Genomic DNA, 27,672 nt, shown 5'->3' on the forward strand with positions numbered 1-27,672 from the left:
TATGAACAAGATTCTTGCTCTTTTCTTCTTCTTCTTCTTTTTTTTTGTCCAAGAATTGATTGCGGCTTGCACACAGCCCTGACAGACAATTTTTGACACATGATACATCACAGTCCCACCCACCCTCTTCCGTGCTGCTCCTGTCTCCCGTCTCTCCCCCGGTGACAACCGTCAACTATAAAAGCAGCTGCTGCTGGGGGGCCATGCCCTGATGACCCATCATGCCTGCTTGGTCCGGCGGGGGTGCCATGCCGTACCCGTGCTCCGCCCCCGTGGCGGGGACTCCGCCGGGAGGCTGCATGCTACCCATGGGTTGGCTGTAGTTGGTGCTGGTTGGGGCCACTGTGCCCACGGGAACCGAGTTGTACTGGAAGGGGGCGGGGCCGTTCATCGGCTGGCTGGCAACTGGCAAGGAATTCTGGGTAACACCGGAGTACATGGTGGAGGACGCCGGACTGTGAAAAGAATAATTCACTAGATCTCTCACATAAGCTTGAAGAATCTGTGAGAACAATAGCCTGAATTGACTTGTCTAACACTTGAAGAGCAATCACAAATATAATGGGCAAATAAAGGAAAACAATCACTTGGTTGAAATTTCATTGAGAATCTAAAATGCGATTAATACCTAAAATTACAGACATTATGACCAAAAATGTATCCCTTGAACATAGGGCATGCACTTTTTCTTTAAAAGCGTAATTTCATAAACACAAAGAACTGACAAAAAAGAGCAACCTAAAACAGCTGGATCAAATTCAGTCTCCACTGAGCACTTTCCCAACAATTCTAAACAATTTTGTGTTCTGCTGAAAACTCCCGACAAATCTGATTTACAGTAGCTGGCATATTTTGAGATGACATCATGGAACATGATATACAAGGCCTTACTCCTCCTCTCCTTAACACACCTCGTGACCATGAGATGGTGTCCCATAACAATAATTAGGGAAAGCCCCTATTCAAAAATAGGAAACTGGGGAAGCCCCCCTCACCTTGAAGAGTAGATGGTCTGGGGTTGCTGGCCCATGCTGGGCTGGGAGGGAATGGGCTGACTCATGCTCATGGTAGAAACTGGTACAGACTGGGAGGACGGCGGCATGCCCATCCCTTGATTCATCATGGGCTGACCCACTGCTGCTGCCGTTGGCACAGGCCCCGGACCCATGTATTGCTGTGGCGGGGGTGCTCCAGCGTTATACTGAGGGGAGGGGATGCACAAAAAGGCAAGCAGAGTAAGTAAGGGCTTAGCGTCGGGACATACTGAAAGCTTCTAAAACTATGCAAAGGAAGTGGCGATATGAGTGAAAAGCAAAATACATGAACAGATGTGTGTGAATGACATATTTAAATTGAGTGCAACGACACAACAGCTGTAAAATAAGGCGGCAGAGGTGGTTTTTAATCTGCCAGTATGGACGTCTATACACTGGACATCCACAATCATGGATCATATTGTTGTTAGTTTTGACCAACATGGGGACCGTTTCATGAAAGTTGTCAGAGTTTGACAATTATCATATAGTAACAGTCAGTGACCAGAGCATCTCAGCTAATCAAAACTAAGGATTTTAGTGAAATTGTCGGAGACTGACAACTTGTCAGCACTGACTAAATTGATGAAACACCCCCATGGTTTTGACCGACATCTTTCTCACCTGTCCCATCTGTTGGGGGGATACCTGGCCCATGCCAGGCTGCTGGGGAAAGCCCCCTGGGACGGGCACCGGTCCCATTCCACCCGGGAAGGGTCCCTGGCCCGGGATGGAGCCCTTCAGAGTGTAGCCATACACCGGGGCCTCTTTCATCAGGCCGTGGTACATCTGGAAGGCGTCCATCAGCCGCTGGTTCAGCACCGTCAGGTCGGCGTGGTCCCGGTCGATCTGCTCCAGCTCTGTGTCGATAAGCGGGGCCATTCCATTGCACGTTGCTATGGAAACCAGATCGGGCATGACAGCAGTGATGGTGATTAGAATCTCGAAGGATGCATTCACTGTGTAACCTTCCTATTTCTCCTGAAAGGTACTACTATGTACAGCATACTAATTTTCACCTTTCCTGCAATATACATGGTTAGCTATAAATTTTGGTGACAACAGTATTTTCAATGATACCTGCAGTATTTTGGGCAAAAAAGAAGAAGTACAAAATAAAGCCAAAAAGTAATAGGTAGCATCTCTGAGATAACTAATCTCTTTCTACATCTCCACAGGTGAGCAGCACGAGGCAACTCATATCGTATAAGCTGTTATTTTTGCGTAAAGATATTTTCTCAAATGAGGAGGTCACAGACATTTTTGCGAGCTGTTGTTTTCGCAAATTGACACAGAGGATATTGTTTAGTGCACTGTTATCCTAGCACATGGCAACATTTTCGTGTGTTTTTACATTTACGGTCCAACAGCGATTCGTGAAATTAAACCCTTGCAAAAATAACAACTTACAGTAATAGATAACCTAATGGTAAGCAAAAAAATGGCATCAACATACCTTCCAAGACTGGCATGTCTGGGTTGTCTGGTCTCTCCATTGTGGGGTCTGCATTCTGGAGGAGGTCCAGGCACTGGTCTAATGTCTCCGGACTTATCCTGATCTCGGCCGGAGGCTCGATGGTCCGCACCTCCACCTCCTCGTCAAAGGAGACCTTCTTCTCCCGGGCCTTGATTTCTGGATGGATCGATGAAAATTTCACACAAATACAGGGAAAATCCCATTCAAATGAACTCAGTTACAATGAGGTACAGCTTGTAACTATGTGAATTTGGCAGTCTCAACTTTCTGAAAATATTACTCTGTATGTTGGCAAAACTGCACTGTACTAAACTAACATGCACAAAATGTATATAGGCACCATTACCATTTTTAGATAGTCTCTTTTTCATAAGAACGTTGAAGACAAGAAACCAGTTGCAACGAGGTTGTAAATGGGGTTTCCCTGCATATCATCTACAGGGGTCCATTTCATGAAAGTCTTCTGAGAGACTTTTTGCTCATACGACACACTTATGAGGGGCTTCATGAAATGGATTTTACTTCTCTACATAGCTACACATGAGCAACTTTGGCCATTCCGAGATTTACTAAAGACTTTTCTGTGATGACTTGGTGAAACGGACCCCTGACGACCAACAGTCACATATCAGAGTCGGTGAGATTCCAAAGAGTGATCATAGATAAATACATTACAGTATGTCTCATGCTTCTCAACAGGAGAATGCTTTCCAAAATAGAGACTGGGTGCTTTTATATTCTCTTGCCAAGGCACAAAGGGAGATTTTTTAGTTTTTAGTTTTTTTTTTGTTTAAGAGCCTCCTGCAGAACCTGGGAGACTTGACACCCCTCTTTAGTACCTACATCACACATTTCATGAGAATGCACTCTGCTGAATACTAAACCCTACATAAATTTCACTGATCCTTGCTACAAATTCGATGACCTGCCTCCTTTCAAAGTGTCTACAACATACGCCTTACAAGAAAATAAAACTCAAAGAGATCTGCACTTCAATACTGCTCAATATCGCCGCAATCAAATGTCTACTCTGTTCTTGGAAAAGGAATGAACTGTCATTCATCAAGAGAAGAATGAGACAGGGTTAACGTTGGCACCCCTTCATGAAAGTTTTGATGGCCATTTTTTTTAAATTGCAATAATTGCTGTTGCTATGGCAGTGACCATGAATCATCCAATCAGATTTGAGTATTTCATACATCACCATGGCAACTGCTATCATAGCAAGTGGCAATCATATCAAACTCCTTTAGGAATACTAGGACTCACCTGGTTCGGTTTCTGCTGTTAAATCGGCTGTGACAAAATTTGATGGGAAGAGTCCGACTCCCCGAAAGTTCTCTCCCTTCCACCAGTTGGCATCCCTGCATCAAAGAGGAAATATCATAAAAGTAAAGAATGGTCACAAGTGCGATATCTTGTTCCATTGCACGAGTAAAGATCATACACTATTTGTTTTATACAACATCTCGGATATCAACAGATTGGTCCACGCAAGATTCTTCAATTTGGCACAGAAATAGCAACCATTTTTTCCTGAAAGGCGAGTGAGTAGCACACGATCACGACTCACAGTCAGTCTAGTCATACGTGTACATGTACGTACGCAAAACCGATCGGTTGAAGTTGTTTACAGTAAAATGAGTGACACAATGTGCACTCATAACTGTTGAGTGCACTTGGCAATGGTTTGTTTATTGTGACATCAGAGCCATGCATAGGAACAAACACTCCAAGTAAATCATGAGTCTAACACAGGATTCAATGGAAATTGGTGACATCAGCCGTGTGATATCCATCTTTGCTCAAACAAAATTGCAAGGCTGACAGCGACAGCATGCAATGGAACTTTGAACTGCGTGTCACGTGATGAGCAATTGACCAATTGGATAGCTACATTCTTTTTAGGTGTTGCATAACAGACGTAGGCATCTTGTGTAGACACTCATCCAACAATGGATTTTCCTCCAACTGATCAGAGTTTTCATTTTGAAGGTGAAGATTTGTGCTCTGTAATGTTGCATTGCACAGCATTGCGTTCACTTCTTGAGATTCAATTTCACAAAACAGTGACAAAATTATGAATGATGCATGCCCAAGGCCTAGCTATCTTTCCGACATTGATACCACAGGAAATCATATTTTAGAATATCAACATTCAACAACAATGACCTAACAAGCAGAGAGGTTTGCGATATGCCATTTTAAGAAGTCCTGAAAAGGAATGTGTGGAGAGATGAGATGAGGAAAGTGAGAAGTCAAGTGCAGAGGAGGGAGAGTGGAGTCTCCACGTGTTGTGAATCAGTGTGATGCAAAGGTGAAATGACCATATGGATGGTTGCTTCAGGACCATTCGTTACAGTGCACTACAATGCGCATCAGTTACAGATCAATGTTTGACACAACTTTTTCTTGTTTATACACTCATTCTGCATTCAGAAGACTGACAGGCAACAGAGAGTTAGGGCTACATCCAGGAGAAGCTGTACGACTATACTCCTTCATTTTTCCACTGCATTGTACAGCAATATATTTTCACGTCATAATTTTTTTTTTCTTTGCGAATTGCCACTGGCATTCATTGCCTATAATGTAGACAAGAACTTTTGTGTACATTTTAATTTCAAGAATTTTGACTCTTGCAAATTTCAGGAAATTAAAATGCACATGAACATTTCTGGTTTTACAGCAAGCCATTAGCATGCTGCAAGAATGCACCATGTCATATACACAAAGTCCATAGGGGTGCAATTCGTACGGTATGATAAGAGATACAGCCCTGCATTGCTGGGATAAGGGTTGTTGTAGGGAAAGGGATAATTATAGTGTACCCACCTGTCGTCTAGAACGCTAATGATTTCACCCGCCTTGAACGTCAGCTCGTGAGCCGGCGTCGGGGTGGCGTACAAGCTGTTGGTGGTGGGGTAGAGGCTGGTGGACTGCTGGAAGCTGGAACCACCCCCGCCGCTAACCCCTCCACCACCGCTTCCCCCAGGGCTCTGGCTGCTCTCCAGTGACAGGGCAATAGCTGGAGGGAAGGGATGGTTGAACACCAATAAAACAAACAAACAGACAAGAATGATATCCTGGTAATGAACCAACCAACAAACATACAAACTCTATGTAGATTCTAATAATCATAATGATCAATATGTAATTATCATAATATTCTAATACGTTACAACTGCTGATGAGAATGTGTCAATCTTCAGCCAGCTCCTCTTCCGCCCCCCCCCCCCCCCCCCCCCCCCCCCCCCCCCCCCCCGGCAAAACCCTGATATAAGTACATGAAGAAGTAAAGGCAGACTGTGAAAGACGTAAGGAGTAATAATCTAAAATAGGACTGCTCAGTTCATGGCATAGGTTCATCACCTTGACCAAATTGAATACTGTAAAGTGGATATTATCATGTGACTAATTTTTCTTTTTGCTCGGCTGGGTAAGAAGAGATATTGACAACTGGAACATGTGGCAAGCAAAAATATTTGCATGCTTTTATTTTTGCACTAGTTTCTATTTGCACAAAATGCACGAAAATTTCAACACCACGAAAATTTCCCTTCCGAAAATTGCTAACGGCATAATCTACCACTTGCAGATGAAACAAAAACCCAGCATTAGTGCTTTAAAATAGTTCTAAAATGTGAGTTAGGGATAGAAACAACCACTGTAAAAATTTGAATCTGTACAATTGATGTTAAGTATTGTTTATATTTTAGGCTTTATTGTGGAAATTTTATATGGTACAATGTTTTGTGATACAACAGACCTAAACATATGCATCAAATGTGATATCTCGAAGTTTTTTTTTAAATCACTGCTCCCAAAGGTAAACAGGACCTTTAAGCAAGAGAGGAAACAAATGCAACAACTTCACTTGACAACAAATCATATTTTTACACATTCATCCTGCCTACATCACGGTCCTTCACAATCTTCATCCCATTGAGAAACTATAACCCATCCCTGCAGCTCCCCACATCATCGCATGCATTTTACGTATTTTAAATATGTTATTAGTTCACATAATTATGATCCTTGTGCAATACATTGCTTTGAATTCACGTGCCATCATATGATTTCTTCCGATTTGACTCTGCAACAAAAATCAACGTTTCCCATCTACACTTCCTTTTTATCTGGCAAATTATGGTATGAAATACTAATTGTTTTTTACATGTATAGTAAGCATGTTTTAAAAAACTGACACTATATTTCATTTGTATATGTTCGGATAAGTATCTGCTTTTAATATTTCGCATGCTATATTGTTCTTTTATGTTATTGTTCAAAGTTCATTTTAATAATTATCACTGGATGTTAGTGTTGATTAACATATTACCATATTTTACATACTGTAACTTGATATGGGGCACCTGTGCCAAATTTTTTTCAGATAAATTAGTGGTTTTACAGAAAAGAGTCATTCGCATTATTACTCACTCCCATCCAAGAACTCCAAGTGCACCTTTATTTCAAAAGCTTAATATACTCACGCTTGAACAACTCTATAAATTGCAAACTGGATCTTTTATGTATATGTTCTATCATGATCTTTTACCACCTGTATTTAATCAAATCTTTTTGTATAATGCATCATTTCATAATTATGATACTAGATTCTCTCAAAATATTCATTTACCGTTATTGAAATGTGCTGTCTCTCGTAAAACTATAAAATATACCGGACCCAAATTGTGGAATGAAATGCCTTTAGAAATACGACAATCACCTACCCTAAAGTCTTTCAAACGTAGATATAGGGATTATTTATTAAAAGCCTGATAAATGTATAGAATGAATAATTCAAGTGGTAGGTTTGGCAGTGTGTGTGGGATGCTCGTTCTTTGATGATGATGTTTTATGCAATATATATATATATATATGTAGTTTTACTTTTATATTATTGGAAATAAATGTTTCAATCTCATTCTGATGAGCTCCCCATCACTGCTAGCCATCCACTTGAAATTACTACACTCTACATTGTCTTTTTGAATTTTGTACTTGTTTATTGTTATTTGTATATTGTGATAACTGATAACTTTGTTTGATTGGGAGAGCTACCTCGAAAGGCCAATGGCCTATGTAGCCTCCTCCCCACTCATTACTTTGTTATTTATATGTCTTTTATGTAATAATGTGCACTTTTTTTTGTATATTTTATATTTCCTATGCGTCTCATGTTTGTCATTTGCCAACATGTGATTCTTTTATTGAGATGTGGAAATAAATGAACTGAATTAGTATTGATTATTTTTCTATAAAAATCAAAGGAATTATACCATTGATGCTTATAATATATTTCGAACGCTGATTGACTAATTGAATGATTTTTTTTTTTTATTGTGTACTTGGCCTCTGTTTAAGTTATCCAATCTGATATTTCACATCTTTTGAGTCAACGTACGTTTCAACCAACATTTCTTTTTTTGATGCCTCACTTACCCGATATCCATTATTTTTTATTTGTTGTCTTTGTGAATGTATTTTGTATGTATGTACGCATGTATGTTTTTTATTTTTAGTCGCTTTTATGTTGTATATTATATCATTATTTATGTTTATTATACAGTTACAATAGGGTGCACCTTACCCGACAAGCGTTTGCTTCTTATAGGTGTCACCCAAATGAATCCTTGTAATATTTACCTTGTTTTATATCCGAAATAAATGTGAATTGAATTGAATTGAATTGAATTTAAGTCTGGTCTTTTCCCACCGCCGACTTACCTTTTGCGATGTCATCCTCCTCCTGCTGTGAGGATACAACATTGGGATCGCTGCTAATCTGAGGGGAGGATTTCTGCAGGTGACAAGGCAGTGAGGAAGGCGATGATGAGATCATGGCAAAGACAGGACAAAGGACTGATATAACATCGACAATAATTACTGTTAACCCTTTGTGGGCTTTTGAGTGGAGTTTGGCACAGAAAACCCTATAGCATTACACACAGTCTGAATTCTTTGGCACAGTAAGGGTTAATCAATTTTGGTGTGTCTTTGACCCTAACTTACCTGGGGGTAAGTTTCCGCGACCATTTTGGCGCGCAAAATTTTTTGATCGCGCCGCTCGCTGACTTTTTACTTTCAAGTTTCTCGCAACTTTTGAGACCAAGTTTGTCGCGCCACGGCCCTTAAAAAAATTCTCGTCAACCCCAAAATTGCTCAAAAACGTGATTTTGTGTACAAAGTCAATACAAATTGTGTTTTTTCAATTAATTCATTTAAAGATTCATATTTTTAATTTAAGCTTTTATAAGCCAATTACAGACGAAAATGAGGTTTTTTGCATATATTTGCATAATTAATCAATTCAAAATAGAAAATGCAAATTTTTGGAAAATTTAACTGAACAGTTTTAGAGATTACATCCGGCTTTATGTTCATGCAAAATTTTGCGGCGATCACGCGATCAATGGCCGAGATCTGAAGGGGGAGCCATAATGCCCCCCCCCCCCCCCAGGAATTCAAGCTCGCTAAATAGCCCAGGTAAGTTAGGGTTAAAGGGACATATAGTTTTGATCAAGACCTGACATCAGGTTAATAACATTTTTTTGTAGAGAAAATGAGAAACCTCTTATGAAATATGAAAGAGCATGTAATTTCATGAAAGATTCATAATTTATTTGAAGAAAATTGGTCTTGAAATGGCTAAGATAATCGAAAAAGCAATCCTAATAAAATTGACAGGCCACGACTTTTATTAGGATCTCTTTGTTTTACCCTGTTTTTTTAACCCTAATCAGGCTGGGGGGGGGGCGGAATCCGCCCCCCTCGACGTTTCGCGCAATATCTTCGCAGCGTGATAAGCTCCCGCCGCGATGTTTCATGACTTTTTTCTTTCAAGTATCGCGCAACTTTTGAGACCAAAATTGTGGAGCCCGCCCGTACCGTTTTGACGCGACGCCCGTTCGAAAAAAATTTGTCAACCCAAAAATTGCTCCAAAACGTGATTTTGTGTACAAATCCAATGCAAATTGTGTTTTTTCAAGTAATTCACATAAAAATTCATATCTTGACTTAGAATGGACGAAATTAATTTATTTTAGCATGATAAAGCTTCGAAAAATGTCTGTGACAAATTTTGGCCAAAAAACAAACAAAAACAAAAGGTACAAAAACAGAGAAATACATAAGAAATTAAAAAACAATCAAATACATAAGAAATTAATTTCGATACAGATTTTTTTCAATCCTATGTCTCAGGAGAATGATACAAGAAACATTTTAGAAAAGAAATTAGCTTAATTAAAGCATTAATAAGTGATTTAGAGCCCAAAACTGATTTTATGCATAAATTACAATAATTAATTAATATAAAATATAAGAAAATTTTTTCGGAGAAAGCAACCATACATTTTGATAGTATATGTGGCGGGCGTCGCGTGTGCCGATTTTCGGCGCGATCTGAAAGGGGGGGGGCGGAATCCCCCCCCCCCCCCCCCCCCCCTCCAGATATAGCATAGCCAAAAAAGCCCGGCCTGATTAGGGTTAAATATCTCAGTCATTTCAAAACCGATTTTCATCAAATAAACTTTTGATTCCCCTTAGAATTGTATACATGCTCTTTAACATTTCAAAGAGTGGTTTCTAAATATCGCGCAAAACGTTACAAGCTGAATCCTCACCTCAACCAGTACTGTACAGTCCCTTTAAGGGAGCATAGAGGCATGGTAGATCACTGGCAGTCTCCCAAAGTCTTAATGGAGACGATTCCCAAAATATAAACAAGGGATTTGGCCTTTGTGAAATAAAACTGCACTGAGGCCATTATGCATTTGTTGAGCATATTTTCTAGTGTAGTGCATTCAAGATCATGCACTATCTATATAATACTGTAAAAGTGGAAATTTTCGCGGTGTTGAAATTTTTGTGCATTTCGCGCAACCAGAAACTAGCGCGAAAATAAAAGCATGTGAACATTTTTGCCTGCCATATGTTCCTGCACGTGAAGTCTTGATTCCGCGGAATTAAAAACATGCGAAACTCTTCTTACCCGGCCAAGCGCGAAAAATTAGTCACGTGAAAATATCCACTTTTACAGTAGCAAATAGGTCAAGGACAATATGCATTGTGACTGGTTAGATTGCATAACATGATCATGTGAAAATTTCTGTAAAGGGCACAGCCGTGCCCTGTACTGTTGATTTTGGCACAGGGAATCCTGTGTCAATAAATAGGAAATCAGCAGTACATCTACCAGGTAGTAGGGCCTAGACCAACGGAAAATGCTGGTAGATTGAGTGGTCTAATAACAAATACAGCATGTTCTACTGGTGCACAAGTACTGGACCATAGAACTCCAAATCTGTCATTCCATAATCCAGTATAGTGCGTGATAATGCATGGACTGATTGTATGTTATAACATAGGGTATACATATATGGTTTTCATATAAACACATCGATGGAAGGAATAAGATGGAATTCCTCGATATATACTCACTGGAGCGTCATCTGCTGTGAAGCCATATCCTTCTGTCTTGAGACTATTATACAGCTGTATGATTAAACTGCGGCAAAAGGGAAATCAAAAGTCAAGCTTATCGTTACATGAAGATAAGACTCTCTCACAGAACACACAAAGCTAGGACATGTACAAATATGTATATGACTGTGCATCACACAGCTCACGAAAGTTTGAATAATTCAGTGGTCAATATTCCAGTAAAAGTACTACATTCGCTGCACATTTTGCAGTGCTTTACTGCATAAATTTTGCAAGTAAACCAATGCTTGCAAAATCAACAACTTGCATACTGTATAGCAAGTTTATCTATACTGCATAATCAATACGATTACAGATCCCAAATTCCACCTATCCCCACACTATTATGCCACAAGGTTCAGTCAAACACCAGTTAGTGTTTGGCTACTGTAAAGCATAATCATGTGATAAGGAAGCATCCATTATTTACAGCCACATGTAGAAAAGCTGGCTTTGTTCTCCCACAAGACAAATTGTCTACATTAGCCCGTTTCAGACTAGCCCTAAGTATGTTCAGGCAGACCAAGTGCATATATGGGAAACGTATGTTATGACAAAATCAGCTTGTCCCCAACGGATTTGGGATCTTACAGTAAAATCAGGGTTCGAAATTGGCGATGGTCCGCTGGCCATTGGCCACCCAAAATCATGTCGGACTAGCTAAAAATCATAAAATTCTGAAGTAACTAGTCCGTCTGGCTAGCCAAAATATTGCTTCAGTGTCAAAATTGATTCTAAGTAGTCCGCCTGGCTAGTTCAAAAAAAAGTTAAGTGCGACCCCTGATACAGTATGTAGCACAACCATGATGGAAGGGAAGCTGTATTGTTTGTATCACAGGCTAACAATGTAGGAGTGTTTTCCCTTACCTGCACTGTGGGTCACCTTTCATCTCTTTCTCTGCCCAGTCTTTCAGCAGCAACCTCATCTTCTCTGACACCTTGGGATGACCCTACGATTACAATAGTCAAGGAGAGTTGAATTAGGTCAGTGACAACAAAATGACCATCACAAGGTCTGTGGTCAGTTTCAGACAATCAAAGCGTTGAACTGATTTACAGAATGTGATCATTAAAGGACAAGTTCACCTTCATAGACATGTGGGTTGAGTGAATGCAGCAATATTAGTAGAACACATCAGTGAAAGTTTGAGCAAAATCGGACAATCCGTTAAAAAGTTATGAATTTTTGAAGTTTCTGCTCAGTCATGGCTGGATGAAAAGACTACTATAGCTTGTGATGTCACATGAGTACAACGATATAAAGAAAGAATAAAGAAAATTCAACATATTTCCATTTTTCTCGCATAACAAAAGAACACTGGACTTCTCTCTTTCAGAAGGCAAGGGGAATAATATTACCCTTGACATACTGTACGTCAGTAGCAAGTCGAAGAAATGTGCACTTTATTCAAAAAGTAAAGTTTTGTGAAATTCTCTTTTTATTTTCCTTATATAGTTGTACACATGTGACATCATACACTGTAGTAGTCTTCTCTTCCAGCAGTGACTGCGCAGATACTTCAAAAATTCATAACTTTTGAACAGATTGTCCGATTTTCCTCAAACTCTCATTGATGTGTTCTACTGATATTGCTGCATTCACTCAACCCACATGTCTATGAAGGTGGACTTGTCCTTTAAAGAAAGCAACAATGGGGATTAAGCATTTGCCTTTGGAGCAAATCCCCTGCAGCCAAGGGACTTGAACCACAGGCCTCCTGCTTGACGGTCCATGGTCTTCTCCACAGAACTTTAACAGCTCCTTGATGACAACATACATACCTATAAAAGATCACTTTATCAAGGCAAGAAACCTGGCACTATGTATGTCTTATGATAGTACATAATCAGCCAGTCACACGACAATTGTAGGCATGGAACCTCTATGAAATGACTGTATTTGACCATGATTACCATGACTTGTCAGGTGAAATCTTAACATTTGTTTCTCTCAGTTAATGGCATGTAATATCAGTCCTCCTATGTTTCCCCAGGGGAAGGGGTCAACTTCTTTACACGACCAAATCTGTTCAACAAACAAATGTGATCATGCATAACCCTCAAAACTGCAGTACTGTTCATTCGGATTACATGCAGGTAAGGTTTGTTATGTACTACTAATGAATAAATCATAGTGAAAAATTATATTGATCAAAATGTGCTGAATTTGTCCTCCAATAGTGACCTCTACATCATAGAAGTCTTGTTGGACACAGTATCATATTTGTGCTTACGTTGTATGTTGGACACAGTATTGTTACTGTGGATTTTTTTTGTTTATTCCTCTACATCTATAATAAACTTTGGGACAAGAAGATCTAAGCATTGACCTGAATTATCAATCTCCTATGCGCAAACAATTCTTTCCCCAAAACAAAGAAAACATTATCAACTAAAAGCCATAACAACACTATCTGTAGAATGGACAATGACATTGATTTCTCTAGATTTTGTAAAATGGCAGAAGGTTTCCTTAAGCATGACAAGAGCTCAGATAAAGGTCACTAATCAATGAATGATTTAAAGTTCAGTGCTTAGTGCTGGTGTTGCTGTTATCCCCTAAACTACCGTGTTAAATCCAGCTCAAACACCAATGGTCTGATTACCAATCATTTGTATTGATCCCATCTCCCTGGGTTATCTGTACATCACTGCAGAGCCCATGAGACCTCAGTGGAATTGCACAACAATGTGCAGGCATAGCTCCAAAAAGAGAGTTCACTTTTGGTTCATGTCAAGCAAGACACAATTTGAGGATAAATGCTTTGTTTTAGACAAACGATTAGTGGGAGGAATTAAAATGTCACAAAATTCTGAACCTTTAAAAAAAAACCAATCTTGACCTTGCTATTAAACTGGCACAGATCTACAATATAAATGACCACGATGATTGTACACATGTAAGTTCCATGGTCATTGGCTTCATTAGCACACTCAGGCTATGCACATTTTTCGTGTGTGGCGTTTCAAATGTAAAGCCATTTTATTGCACTAACACCAAACTTGAAATGACAATGCCGATACAATGTGTAATCCCCGAGGCATGGTGTTAGCCAATGGGGGTACAGCACACAAACTGCCAGGACAAACGGTGCAGCTTTAGTGCCTATGCCAAAGATGACATCCAACAGTGGGCCCAACACTACACCTGTACATTGTAGCAACAGGAAATATGTTATACTAGTATTGAGATAGCACTAACGCTAACACTAGAACCAAATTTGAAATCATCCAGTGCGTCTGACTCACCTTGCTGATAATATTCCTGGCATCTGCACAGAAGTCTCTTGAACTCACTTCTTGGTGGAATGGTTTGCCACAATTACTAACACATGCACCCATGAGCTGAAACAAAGGTGAAATGGTCAGAATAAGCATAAATACACAGCTGCAACATGAGTGAAGTGGGAATAACTGAGGGCTACATTAACATAAACATTTTATGAGTCTGGCTTTTTTTTAATTTTTTTTTTTCTTTCCTCCAAAGGTAAAGAGTAAATCACATGCAGTACATGATGAGCATAAGCACTGAACTTTCTTGATTTACATTGGTACCAACACTCTGTGGAGAATCACTCACTCCTTGTTCAATACTAGCGGCTGGTCCATTAAAGTTTAACGCACGAGCATTCATTGAAATCAAAGTGTCCACAGTGTTTCGTTTATTGATACAAGTGTATTGGGGCTTTAAGTTTGCAGTTTCATAGAGCATGGCCACTTGTGAAGGACACCGTATAAACAAAACCTTCAATCAGATTACACTTGTTAAAGGGATGGTACAGTATTGGTGGAGATGAGAATTGGGCTTTTAACTTTTTGCAAGATACCAAGAAAACACTTATGAAATAGTACAGAGCATACCATTTTAAGAGGAATTCAAAGTTTATTTGATGAAAATTGGGTTTGGAATGACTGAAACATCCAAAAAACAAAGTAAAACAAAGCGATCTTAATAAAATCTGGGTCCCACACTTTATTAGAATCGCTCTGTTTTGGATATCGCAGCCATTTCAAAACCAATCTTCATCAAATAAACATTGAATTCCTCATGGAATTACATGCTCTTTTATATTTCATAAGAGGATTCTCATTATCTCACCAAAAAATGTTAGAAATATGAAATTAGGTCTCAACCGAAACTATACGATCCCTTTAAAGGTAATTTTTACAGTTCTAAGAAGGGCTCAAAATTCATCTTCCACCATTTGGAACTTGATTGCAATGTATCCAAAGGATCTGCCGACGAACTTGTCTGACAGACGTGATTTGTCAGGATACTGAGTTGTTTAGAAGTATTTTGAGAACAAATGTGTGAAATCATTTCAATACCGGTAGTAGTTTTATCTTAAAGCATACTCCCTTTTCAGGAGTGGGTACATGTATGTACAATAATTGTAGAAAGTTATGTGATGATCTGTCGTGCCCTAGCAAATCATACTTCCCAACGGGTGCATGCGATTCAATCTCCCGCAAAAGATCCATAGGTGCAGCTGTGGTTTGTAATCGATTATAAAATATATTATCAACAACCAAGATCAAATATGCTCTGAGAATGAAATACTGAGGGCATACCTTTTCGGCTGATATTTCAGATTTTCATCGTTACCCAACTGAAATTGTTTTATAACAGCATTATTTCACACATGTACAATAACACTTTTGAGCAAAAATTGACAGTGTTTTACCTTTAAAAACACTAAATCTGAAAAAAAAAAGTCTGATGGGACATTTGGCTTTCTGATGGACAACTGACATCACATCCTAGAGGGTGGAATACTCAATATACACATACCATTGTACATTACATTGCATGATACGTTCAAAAGCACGCACACTCACCACTAAACTCTGCAACTGCACATGTGGAACTGGAGTTTTCAGCCTTCGCATGATGGACTTGAACGCATCTTTAGGTCTGTTAAAGAGGAAAAAAAAAAACTTTCAGCAAAACAGAGTCTGCTTCATGGCAGTACAGAGATAAGTACAAGAGGAGGTAAAAAAATACACATTCTGTCTTTAAAGACCCCATAGCACCGGCATTAATTGAGAGGGAAGATGATGATTCGGGTATATTCAAGAATTCCCCTTTATGTATTATGTACAGCGTTATCACTTGTCACTACCGGTATGTATTATTCATGTACATGCATAGCCATTTGAAGAATCTTGAATGGAGTCGACCATTACGACCATCCCATGACAAAAGAAAGCAACTCTGAATTCTATCCAAATCATTTTTTTTTTTTTTTAATTTGGGGTATTTTTGTATACTCTAAGTCTATACATGATAAAGAAATTGAGATCACACAACCCCTAATTTCCAAAATATAGACATTACATATCAAAAGGAAGCAACACTACATATTTCCACATAAAACAATGACATTTTTCTTCATTTACTAAGAAACTCATTCCACAGAGTTGCTTCCTTTTTTCATGGGACAGCAGATTACCAATAAGCGTGTGCTTTGATGTGTCACACATTCTGCAAATGAAATGAATTCTGCGGCAGCGAATAAAGACAAATTCAATCAGACCACATCCATATATCCCAAGGCTACCGGGTCTAAACAAAATTGTAGAATTTCAGACATATAGCACTGAGTTCCTGAACAAAATGATTGACTTCTGAACAATAATCTAATGCTAGCGATTGTACACAATTACTTTGCTACTTTTGAGGAAACAAAGACTTAATACATGTACCAGCAATGGTGCTTACTGGTATTCGAATGGTTAACTATTTGCAAATATCTGAAAGAATATGAGAACCAGGATGAACATACAATTTGAAATAACCCAAAATTACTTTCTATCTGCACTGTGACAGAAATCAAGGATTTTTAAAATCTATTCATTTTCTTATATTTTCCATACTCTGAGAAAATGAGACACTTTAAAAGCCTTCAGATACATTTGAATTCAGAATGGTGGTTGAATCTACTGGCAGCACTTCAAGATCCACTTTAGTATGATCATATCAGAAGTTTCTATTTACGATTGATTAAGTTGCATGTATCTTGCATTACAGCTTCTGCAACATGTCTGCACATTCAGAAATATCAAACATTTGTGACACGTTCAAAATTACAAAAAATGTCTTCGAAATGTGTGAATCTTTCCTTCTTGTAGTCATTTTGTCTTGATTTGTTTTGTTGCACTGCTTTCATTACTGGACAATATCAGCAGAATAAGCTTAACTACTACTCCTTGGATCCATTTCATGAAAGTCTTATGAGAGACTTTTAGCTCCTAGGACATACTTACATGTATGAGAGACTTCAGGAAAGGGATTTTACTTCTCTTTAAAAGTCTCTCATATGTAGCTACATATGAGCGGCTTTGGCCATTCTGAGATTTATGTATTTAGATATTTTTGTGATAACTTCATGAAACGGAGCCCTGTACTCATAAACTAATAAACAGCTCCAGCTACATTATTGTAAATAATAATCACAAGGCGATCGATAACTTGAAATTTGAACATGTTGCTGTGGCATGTTCAAACCCCCTGTGGACCATCCTGATATTAGGATTATCTATGGGACACCATGTTCCTTGCATCTTGCATCCAATACATTGTATGTTTAGCCTTGTAGCCCTCTAGGGAAATGCTTTTGTTGTTCATGATATAGCAAGACGCCAATATTAGCATGACAGCGACAGAGATACGCACTGTGATAAATACTTATCACCATGAGCAATATTTTTTGAGCAAAAATCAATAAAAATGTAACGGACAGCAACTGAATTTTCAAAGACCATTCAGTCAGAAGTCTTTTTTAATTGTGAAATTTTTGAGTTCTGATGGCAACCTCCTTGTCCCTTCTTTTCATTCTGATCAGTCTGTGATCTGTAAGAAAATTGTTGGTACCGGTATCTCTTGCAGTCCATTGTTACTTGTCAGTCATTCCTGCACTTCTTACTTGTGTCAAAAATCTGTCAATTTCTACAGTTTACAACTCACAAGTGTACAGAGCAAAGTGACCGATCAATCATAATAATTCCACAGTATGAAACTGCTGACGCCCTAACTCTGATAGAATTAAATTTCACGGTACTACAAAACATATTCCTCCCACTACCTCTAATAGGCAATTGGGCAAGAGTACTATTTACAAGCCAGCGTCTAACAACTTGCCTGAACCGTGTGCTTTACATGCCCCTTGCAAACAGGTGAGAAGGTTTGTATCACTTTACATTCCACATTCCGCACACTGCAAAAAGTGTGAAGAGATTGACAAAATACCAGCTATTTCAGTAAAAAATAAAAAACAAAACAAACAAAAAACAGACATTTCGACCAGCACATGCAGTGCCATTAATAAGCACTAGCATGGACACACTCACGCATTTGAGTTGGCCTTTACTCTGTCGCAGATGTCTAGGATGAGACCCCAGTCTTCTGTTGTGTTTGACTCACTTGTGACTTTATCTGAGGAGAGAGAAGTTTAGAAATGATCGATTGCATATAAAAAACAAAAAAGTAACAACTCACTGAGAAGCACAGTGCAGCTCACATTGTACCAAGCACAGGCAAAGCTCATTATAATATTAAGTGGCTGGAGGTTTCATCTAGCAATTGGCCATCTATATGAAAAAATTGAGAAAAAGAAAAAACAAGGATTACTATGCACTTAATTTGGCAACAGTTTGGCCAAGTACAAAACAGCAGCTAGGATATTTGAACAGACCTTAGTTCTTAAAGGGAAAGTATAGTATTGGTGGATATTAGGACTGGGTATTTAACTTCTTGCAAAATACCAAGAAACCACTTATGAAGTAATACAGAGCATCAAAGAGGAATTCAACGTTTATAACACATCTGTATGATGAAAATCGGTTTTGGAGTGGCTGAGACATTCAAAAACATAGTAAAACAAAGCTACCTTAATAAAAGGTGGGTCCTACCTTTTATTAGGATTGCTCTGTTTTGGACATCTCAGTCATTTCAAAACCAATTTTCATCAACTAAATGTTGAATCCCTCTAGCAATTACATATTCTTTCATATTTCATAAGAGGTTTCTCATTTATTTTCTAAGCAAACAATGTTACAAACCTTACGTTACGTCTCAACCAAAACTATACAATCCCTTTAAAATAGGTAGATAGACCGCCATCGTACCAGTCCCACAGTACCATTCCATTTCCTGTACAGTCCCCAAGCATTGGACTGGATACTTGCATTATCTGCCAGTTTTTCCCTCAAATTCTTCTTCTTCTTCTTCTTAATCTTAATCTGTCTCCTTCACTCTTAAAATCACAGCATTAGGCCGATAGTATTATGGCAAAGTCGTGAAATAGGCCCCACTGCTGTGAGCATGCATCTGTGCATTAGCAAGCAAGGTTAGGTTAGGTTTAGGGTTAGGGACTAGGGATGTAGGGTTAAGGTTTGGGTTGTACTATGATTGAATTAGTTGAGGGAAATTAGGATTAAATAGGAAGTCTTCGTGACAATAAAAGGAAGAAAGAAAAAGGAAAGATATGAGGACGAAAGATGCTCTGGTGCGTCAATCGGCCCCGCCGCTGCGTCAATCATGCGTAAACAGCATTTGGTGGGGCCGCATTCACAAGTATACCGTGGAAGACAGCCCCATCGCTGTGCTTATGTACCGTCAAACACCACACAGTGGGGCTGAATTCACGACTATAACACTTGGTAACAGGATAGCTGCTGTAGTATTAGGCCTAGTAATTAATTACATGTTAAATCTGGATCTGGATCTGGATGAATACGCTGAAAAACTCTGGATAGCGTATCACTCAGCACTGTGGTGTGATGTGCATTGCAGCTAATCACAACGGAGGTGACGCTGGAGCGCTTCTTTAAATGTGTCAAATTTATGAATCTGCTTTATATTACTCGGCAGATTATTCCAATCCTTCGCTGTTCTATGGAAGAAGGAGTTGGCGAGAGTAGTTGAAGAACCGTGTGAAGTAGAATAATTATCAGGATGATATCTTTGGGTTGTCATACCTCTCAGAGCTCGAGCAGGGCTGATATAATCCTCGAGCTTTAAATCAATGTTACCGTGCTTTATTTTATGAAATGTTGATAGCCTTAAAAGCTTGCGTCGTTCTGGGAGTGGATGAAGTTTGAGATCCATTAGGGAAGACATGCTCCCATACTTCTTTCTTCACATTGGTGCCAAAACATTTTCTTACTGTGACAATTGCTCCAGTCTTTATTTTCTCAATCTAAGGACTTTAACGTTATAGGGTTAGCAATGCCAACGGTTGGGGTTGGTTAGGGCTGCGATAGGCTTTTTTACGTTTTGTTTGATGCGAGGATAAGGATAAGGATTAGGATTAGGGTTGAGTTTGTGGGTAGAAATAAGAATTTACATTTGGCTCAGCGTGTATTATGGGAGCGATTGCTGCACATGCAGGATACAGGAGCAAAATGCCATTGAACCCTGATTCAACCTCAGCTCAGTCTCAGGACATCACAGCACAGTCTCCAGACACACACAGTAGCCAAAGTGAAGTCATATCCTTTGTTAACACAGCCACATTTAGACATTCAAGCATGACAAAATGATCTATACCAGAATCATTTGTTTCTTGTTATTCACACCAGATTTATATTTCTAAACATATTTGCAAATACATTGGTGCTGGCGTAGAAACTACAGGGTAAATTAACTTTAATTTTACTGACAGTCGAGTCGTCAACAGTCAACTTACCAACATCATTATCGAACGGTGTTCCACCAAACAGCGGCATTTTGACGAGCTAAATGAATAATCTGCGACACATAAATGCGAACTCGATGAAGTTTTGAATTACACAGAACCAGGTGATGTTAGATTTCACAATTAGAAAGCTTTGTGATTGGCAATTCGGTAGGTGATGAGTCACTTTCAGCATACAATTCGCATAGGCCTTGCTTGCCTGTGTACTGTACACAAGCTGGTACAGGTAACCCTATGCATAGCAGTGATAATGACTGGTACCGTAAGTGAAGTGATGGGCGAAAATAGAATCTGTGCGCATGTGCAGAGATACGAGGGGCCGTGTGTACAGCAAAGTTGTGTGTGGTGTGTGTACGGTGAATGTACGGTGAGTTGATGGGGGATGGACTTGCGGAAAATGACGTAATGTTCCAGGCTCTTCACCTATTCCAATATACCTAGAATTCTTAATTTTATAATTTTTATGTAATTAGGTTATTTTATAAAGAGAAAAATTCAATTGACAGCTTAAATTTGCTATTAGCATATTAATTATGGCGAGGCAGTTGATAATCTCGATGGGCTGACTTTGGTCGTTTGCAAAGGAGTCTGGATCCACAGTCAGCAGCAATCGACCTCAGTAAACATGGCAGCGGAGCAGCAGAAAGGGCGGCGTGGATTCGGTAATTATACTCGTTTCGCCTTACTTTGATTGCCAGAAATAATCATACATACCCGTGATTAATTACAGATCAGTAGTAGTTGCGTAGTTAACCGGCATCTCATTTCATGTTGCAAGATTCAGGACAGATTGTAACTGACGTTGTTATGTAACTAGAGTCTAGACTCTGCGAGCTGTTCTGCGAAGTGCTAGCTGCTCTTCCAGCGTGAGCTGCGGCGTCGCGTCCGGATAGTTGCGGTTAAAAACGCAGCTGGTTCCCGTTGTACGCCCCCTGCCCTGCTGCTGCATAAGCAAGTCTTGGTTGGAGTTGGAGTAGATCTAGCCCTAGAACATATAGTGGACGTACGTATAGTAGACCCCAGGCCCAGCTAGAGTAAACAACCCAGTATGCGGCAAGGTGCCTATTTCCGGCAGGGGCACTTTCATCCATCAATAAAACAGCTATTTGAGCTGTGCTTTTTATTTTTTAGTCCCACTTTTGATTTAAGAACACAAGCTGTAGCTGGTACAGGCTACCACCCTACAGGTAGCTGGACAGGAGTCACTCGCATCTATGATCGCAAGTGTATGGACTGTGTCTGTGCCTGTGGGAAGTGACACCTGACCTGATTAAGTAAGTTAGGCCTTTTCATCATCATCAATGAATGAAACGGCCCTTGCCGCAAATAGGCACCCTGTGCAAAGCCTGCTGCAAATAGGGTGTTTTACTCTCATTAAAATTTACCATGCCGTGTTACTGTAATACTGTATTAACATAGCGTAGGTGTCTAAATATACTCGCAAAGAGATGTCTTGCATCGCGACTCAAACAATCACCATCCATCTAAGAATTGTGTGGTTCGACAGTCTTTTGGCTTGATGTCGGAACCAGGCAATGGAAATCCAAGAATTTTAGGGTTATCTGATTATTTTCTGGCTTTAGTTTTATGCACATGACCTCGGCTCAAATCAGAGTCAGAATAGCATGCAGTTGGTATTAATCTGTTGAAGAAGGACTGATTTTCCTTTTACACAAATTCCCACTCATCCCATCACAAGAATACTCGGGACTAGATCTAGTCTTCAATGGATTAATGAGTTAGTGAGTTTACTCAAATTCATGAAATTTTTCCGTCAAGATGTTTTTATTACATTATGTACGGCTGATTGACAAATTGCCCTACATCAACGTAGATCAGCACTGAAGTGATCAGTGTTTTACTTAGCCATGATAAAAGAAATCATGGGTGTACAATGTACATACTCAAGCTACAATTTTATTATTTAAAAAAAAAATGATACTTTTGTTGTCTTCTAACCCCATCACAAATTTTGACTGAATGTAGCATGAATCATTCCTAATTTAGGGGCAGGAGATGCAAAGTCTTTCTGGAGGCCCCAGGATTGAGGTCATTGTGGCAGTTGTTGGGGATGCCCCAGCTAAGAAAAATAAGCCTCTCCTCATTTCCTTGATGTACTCTGATGATATATATTTGTGATCTGTTGCATTACATGTATCATTGAGTAATAGAATGTTAACTAGATTTCTCATCACTATGTAACAAAACACATCTATAGCCCTAGTCGTAGTGGTTGTTTTGAGCAGATGTCTGAACATACTTTGTTTATCATCTAATATTTTTGCCTCCTTTCCTAGCGTGGCAAGAGGATGATGACTACCTCCGGAAGGTGGAGTATGAGGTGCTCATTCCCAAGAAGATGAGAGAGAAGGCCAAGGTCAGATGTGCAGAGCAAGTCAACGGTGAGTGAATAAGACCTTTTCACTCTCATTTTGCCCACAGCTTTCTCAGCACTCCTTGTCTGCCCCCATTATTGTTTTCCTCCCGATGTTGCACACGTGAGTGTGTGATTCTGCTTCCACGGTTGGAAGAAGGCTGATATGCAAAGGTAACTGTCATAGGTTTTAAGTTTGCTCTGAATTTTGACTTATTTTGTGAAAACACAGAGCATATGGGCATGAATATCAGTGAAATATAAGTGAGATAGAGGAGTATTATTGATAAAACAGCACTCTAAGAAGGTCATGTTGCTGAATGAGATGGAAACTTAATTTTTAAGTTAGGTAAGTGTCATGAAACTTTCGTCAATTTCATGGGTCTTGGAATCTAAGTAAGATTTGAACTTACCAAGAAATTACACTACTCTATTGTAAAGACACTGTGATGTTGTAACTATTGTATTTTGTCAAAATTCAGCAAAAGTAGAAATGTAATTGTCAATTAGAGGACAGGACACATATTAAGCTTACTCATAACACCCAGTATGGAAGTATGATAATTCATGCAGGTAACACAGCTGCTCTGCAATGTTACAGTGTAGTCTTCATCAAGCCACAGATAGGACAATAATTGCAGATTAAAGACAACGTTGAAGAAATCTAACATTGCAAGATAAAGGGCAGCATGGATGAGGCCTTCTCTAGCAGAAGGGATGTTGTATCAATATTATAGGGATATCTAGATCCTGTAGCCATTTATTTTTGGCCTCAGATACTTAGGTTTCTTGGGTAAGTTCTTAAGTTTCCGTTCAGAGAAAAGTTGAGTCTGCAGTAGAAGGAATGAAATAAAAGTAAAAAGAAAAAAAAGTTGCATATCAGTAAAAAAAAATTGAGACAGGTACTATACAAGTAAAACAAGTTTTGATCATCAGATCTATGATAATGACATGTTTTATGTTTCCAATAGAAATTTTCAAATGGGCAACTTGATAAGATTGTCAGAATAGTCCCCCTTTGTGATACAATCCAAATTTACAGTATTCATTGATTATATATCTGTAAGTGAGAAGAAATGCTGTATCCCTGGATGATGTTCATCTAGCTTTAGCCATGAAGTTTAAACAGTTTCTTGAGTGAAGAAAAACAGAGCATACAAAGAGACCTGAGATGACATATTTACAGCTTGAATGAAAAGTGCTCATTGGCTTTAAAATTTCTCAGTCCCATGACAGACATGATTTTGCAACGTAATTGGTATTTTTTACAATCTTTTGTCATGTATTGATACCTTTGTTGATGCCACTTTAACTATCAAATTTGGATTTTTTTTTCTGTAAAAATAACTATAATAATAGAATAAAGTAAAATGAAATAAAAATGTTTGAAAGTAGTTTACCATAAAGTTCCGTGTATAAGACGCACCCGTGTATAAGACGCACCCCTACTTTCAGACCTAAAATTTAAAAAAAAAAAAAAAATTCCACGCAAATATTGCGTGTGTCAAACATATTATTTCAGCTCAAAATTTCCCTAGAATGCAGCATGTATTTGCTCTATTTTTCGTTTCCTTTTATACTTTCTTTTAACGGTATTCATCGGACATTGGCAAAATATGGAAGACGCAAAATGCAAGACTTGTCTCGGTACTCACTTGCTATTGTTTCGCATTTCAATCGTGGTATCATATCGTACTTATGAGTGTACAGTACGATCTTTGCTATCATACATAGCAGAGGGTGTCTCGCATAGTGACGCATGTCAGACTGGAAGGTTCATTACGAAAAATAAGAAAAACACCAACAAATGTAGCAGAGGGATGGTACGGCGAGACGTACGGCGCGTACGGTAATTACACTCACTGTTGTTTTGCCCGGAGGGATTACCAGTAACATGTGTGTCTCTTGTACCATGCTTGTATGCACAGTGCTAGCCTTTTGCAAAAGGCAGCTCGCTATAATTTCAGCACACGCACAGAGAGAGCAATGGACTTGCACACACAGCGTGCAACGGGCAAGCGCGCTCCGATCCGATCGCTGTGTGCACGCGAGTCCTTTGCAAGAGCCTCTCTGCACCTGCTGCCTTTGCAAAAGGCTTGCTAGCTAGCTAGCCAGCTGCAGTGTAGCTATGCTATCCTGGCCTCGAAGAGCAAACGAACGCCATGGATATATGCATGCATGCTTCACACATCGTTCATATTACGGCGACATAGTGTCGATCCTACTCCGTATTTTACAGCTTTTGTCTATGGCCATATTGATACTAGTATACATTGATAAGTTTTACGGTATCGGTAATTTAGTAATGATACCTGTTCATCGCGTATTTCAGCTACTAGGTTGGCTGTTGGTAGCTTGGTAGACTGATACATCGGTAGCAGTGCTGTACACTTACAGGTGTTGTCTATGGCCAGATTGATACATCGTTACTGCACAAGGCCGATATAAGTTTATCCCGTATTTGCAGCTTTTATGTGTGTCCAGATTGAAAGATCGCTCATTTATCCATAAGTTTTAGTGATTGCTTACCTTCCAAACGTCGATGGGCATACATGGCCCCAAGTTGACCTTATAAAACTGGGTGTACATGACAGATTTTTTTCTGTGATTCGACTGTACCCGTGTATAGGACGCACCCCCGATTTTAAATGTTTTCCGACGAAAAAATAGTGCGTCTTATACACGGAACTTTACGGTATACTGAAAGGTGTGAGATAATGTGCACATGAAACTCAAACGACTATTTTGGCATGAAATCTTAATTAATTTGCAATCTATTTCAATTCCACAGCTTTCACAGAGTGCTGTAAACTCAATGGACTTGGTATGGTGGTGAAGTGTAGGGAAGAAAATAATGCAATGAAGCAGTGTATCACCAAACAGTGAGTATCACGAGGCCATCCTGTGTGTTGCTTTATCTTTGTTTTTGTTGTTTCCCTTGCTTGTTTGGCTGTTAGGTTTTTCTGTGTGACTTTTTGTTTTGTTTTGTTTTTGTTCAGGAGATGAGATGAGAGAACGGAATGAAGATGAGAGAACGGAATGAAGATGGACCAGAATGCATGGCAAATATTTCCCTTTGTTTGAGTGTGGTATTAACCCGTTGAGGACGAATCCCGAGTATACTCGGGCAAGCGTCTATGGGAAATACGTGTTGTAGCAAAATCAAACCGTCCTCAACGGGTTAATCTCCATTCAAGTGCCATGTGGTGACAGCGTCCAAAAACAGGAAGCCAAGATTGATTGCGATGCACAATATTAGCATGTATCTAGAATGTAATATACCGGTGACATAATGATAATCATTTACTGAAGAACATAAGTTACGTTCAGACGACAAGCCCTAACCTCGAGGTTAAGCTCTTGCCCCCTAACTTTGACGTGTGTCCGCACGACGAAGCTTAACCTCAAGGTTAGGAAACCTCGAGGTTAAACGCCTGCCCCTTTGAGTGCGTTGATATTTGTGTCCACACGGTGCTTAACTACGAGTGGGGACCCCTTGCGGCTCGTGGTTAGAGCGCTAACCATAAGATATCTCGTGGCTCTTAACATCAAGCTAACCTCAAGGTTAGCTAACTACGAGTGCGTCTACACAGTCCCTAACTACAAGCTTAACCTCGAGGTTAAGACTTGTTGTCTGAACGTAACTATAGACAGCTGACTTGATGTACTCTTCTACATTTGTGGAATGATTGCATAGAGCTTTATGGTTATGATTACAGTGGTATTTGTCATGTGAATAAGGAGATAGTTTGATGCAGATTCAGATACTGTTAACTTGATAAACCAGGTTTAGATGCTGTTGATCCTGCACAAAGCTGCTAAACCAGAGCAAGGCACAGTTACTTGGCTGAGTCAAAGCTCCCAAATGGACAAGATGTGCCCTGCATTGAGTGTTCTAGGATGTTGTTTGTCTGTTTGTTCTATATTCTTTGCACATGTTGAATGTCACATCATACAACAATGATTGATTTGACTTGTCCACTCCACGTTCAAAGACAATAATTGTGAGACAACACATACCACATCTTTACCCATGGAAATGCAAATGTACAGGTCATGATTGTTCATGTGCATGTGTCCAGATCTTTTGATTTGGGAGATTAACAATTTTTTTTTTGACTCGTTCATCCCTGTCTCATTGTGTTGATACAGTTACCAGGACCAGGAATTCTTCGACATGTGCAAGAAGGAGTACCTCCAGGAGAGGTCGGAGTTCCGCAAGACCGGAGTCAGGATGAAAGACAAGCCCAAGGCGGCCGTGCAGGGGGAGGTGGGGCAGTCGTGAGGGGAAGCCAACGTGATTTACATCCTGGGTTTCAGCTTTGATGACATCCAGCAGAAGCCGTGTCCTCTCAAATTCTCTGAACAATCATTCTCTTAAAAGAGTTTGGCAAAGTAGCCACGGAGGAATATTCCTTTTATTGACAAAAAAAAGAGCATAAACAAAAGTAGGTACATGTATACATTCTGAATCGTCATAAGGGAAAATGAGGAGAGAGCTAGTACTACTGCAAATATTTAGCAGTAGTTCACTGCATGTGACAGAAGGTGATATATTCTGATTTTGTGTGAATAATTCTTGTTGAGGGCAGCTATAAT

The 27,672-nt window shown here is 39.4% G+C and overlaps 2 protein-coding genes across 2 annotated transcripts; one reads left to right on the top strand and one right to left on the bottom strand.

Annotated features, from left to right (window-relative positions):
- Positions 1-125: 125 nt before the first annotated feature.
- LOC139735604 (signal transducing adapter molecule 1-like) lies at positions 126-20,914 on the bottom strand. Its single transcript, XM_071646361.1, has 13 exons — positions 20,691-20,914; positions 18,352-18,436; positions 15,841-15,916; positions 14,251-14,346; positions 11,869-11,951; positions 10,960-11,026; positions 8,245-8,317; positions 5,347-5,539; positions 3,781-3,875; positions 2,491-2,667; positions 1,659-1,930; positions 996-1,201; positions 126-455 (listed from the first exon to the last, which is right to left on the bottom strand). The coding sequence occupies exons 1-13, from the start codon at positions 20,728-20,730 to the stop codon at positions 176-178; spliced, it is 1,743 nt and encodes a 580-aa protein (XP_071502462.1). The 5' UTR covers positions 20,731-20,914; the 3' UTR covers positions 126-175.
- A 410-nt stretch (positions 20,915-21,324) lies between these two features.
- On the top strand, positions 21,325-27,358 carry LOC139735574 (COX assembly mitochondrial protein homolog). The gene is made up of 4 exons (XM_071646331.1): positions 21,325-21,361; positions 22,997-23,101; positions 25,865-25,955; positions 27,226-27,358. The coding sequence occupies exons 1-4, from the start codon at positions 21,325-21,327 to the stop codon at positions 27,356-27,358; spliced, it is 366 nt and encodes a 121-aa protein (XP_071502432.1).
- The last annotated feature ends 314 nt before the right edge of the window (positions 27,359-27,672 follow it).

Source organism: Diadema antillarum, unplaced genomic scaffold (genome assembly GCF_040938485.1).
Source record: "Diadema antillarum isolate AM-2024a unplaced genomic scaffold, OU_Dant_1.0 seq00000586_RagTag, whole genome shotgun sequence".
In the NCBI taxonomy this organism is placed as follows: Eukaryota; Metazoa; Echinodermata; class Echinoidea; order Diadematoida; family Diadematidae; genus Diadema; species Diadema antillarum.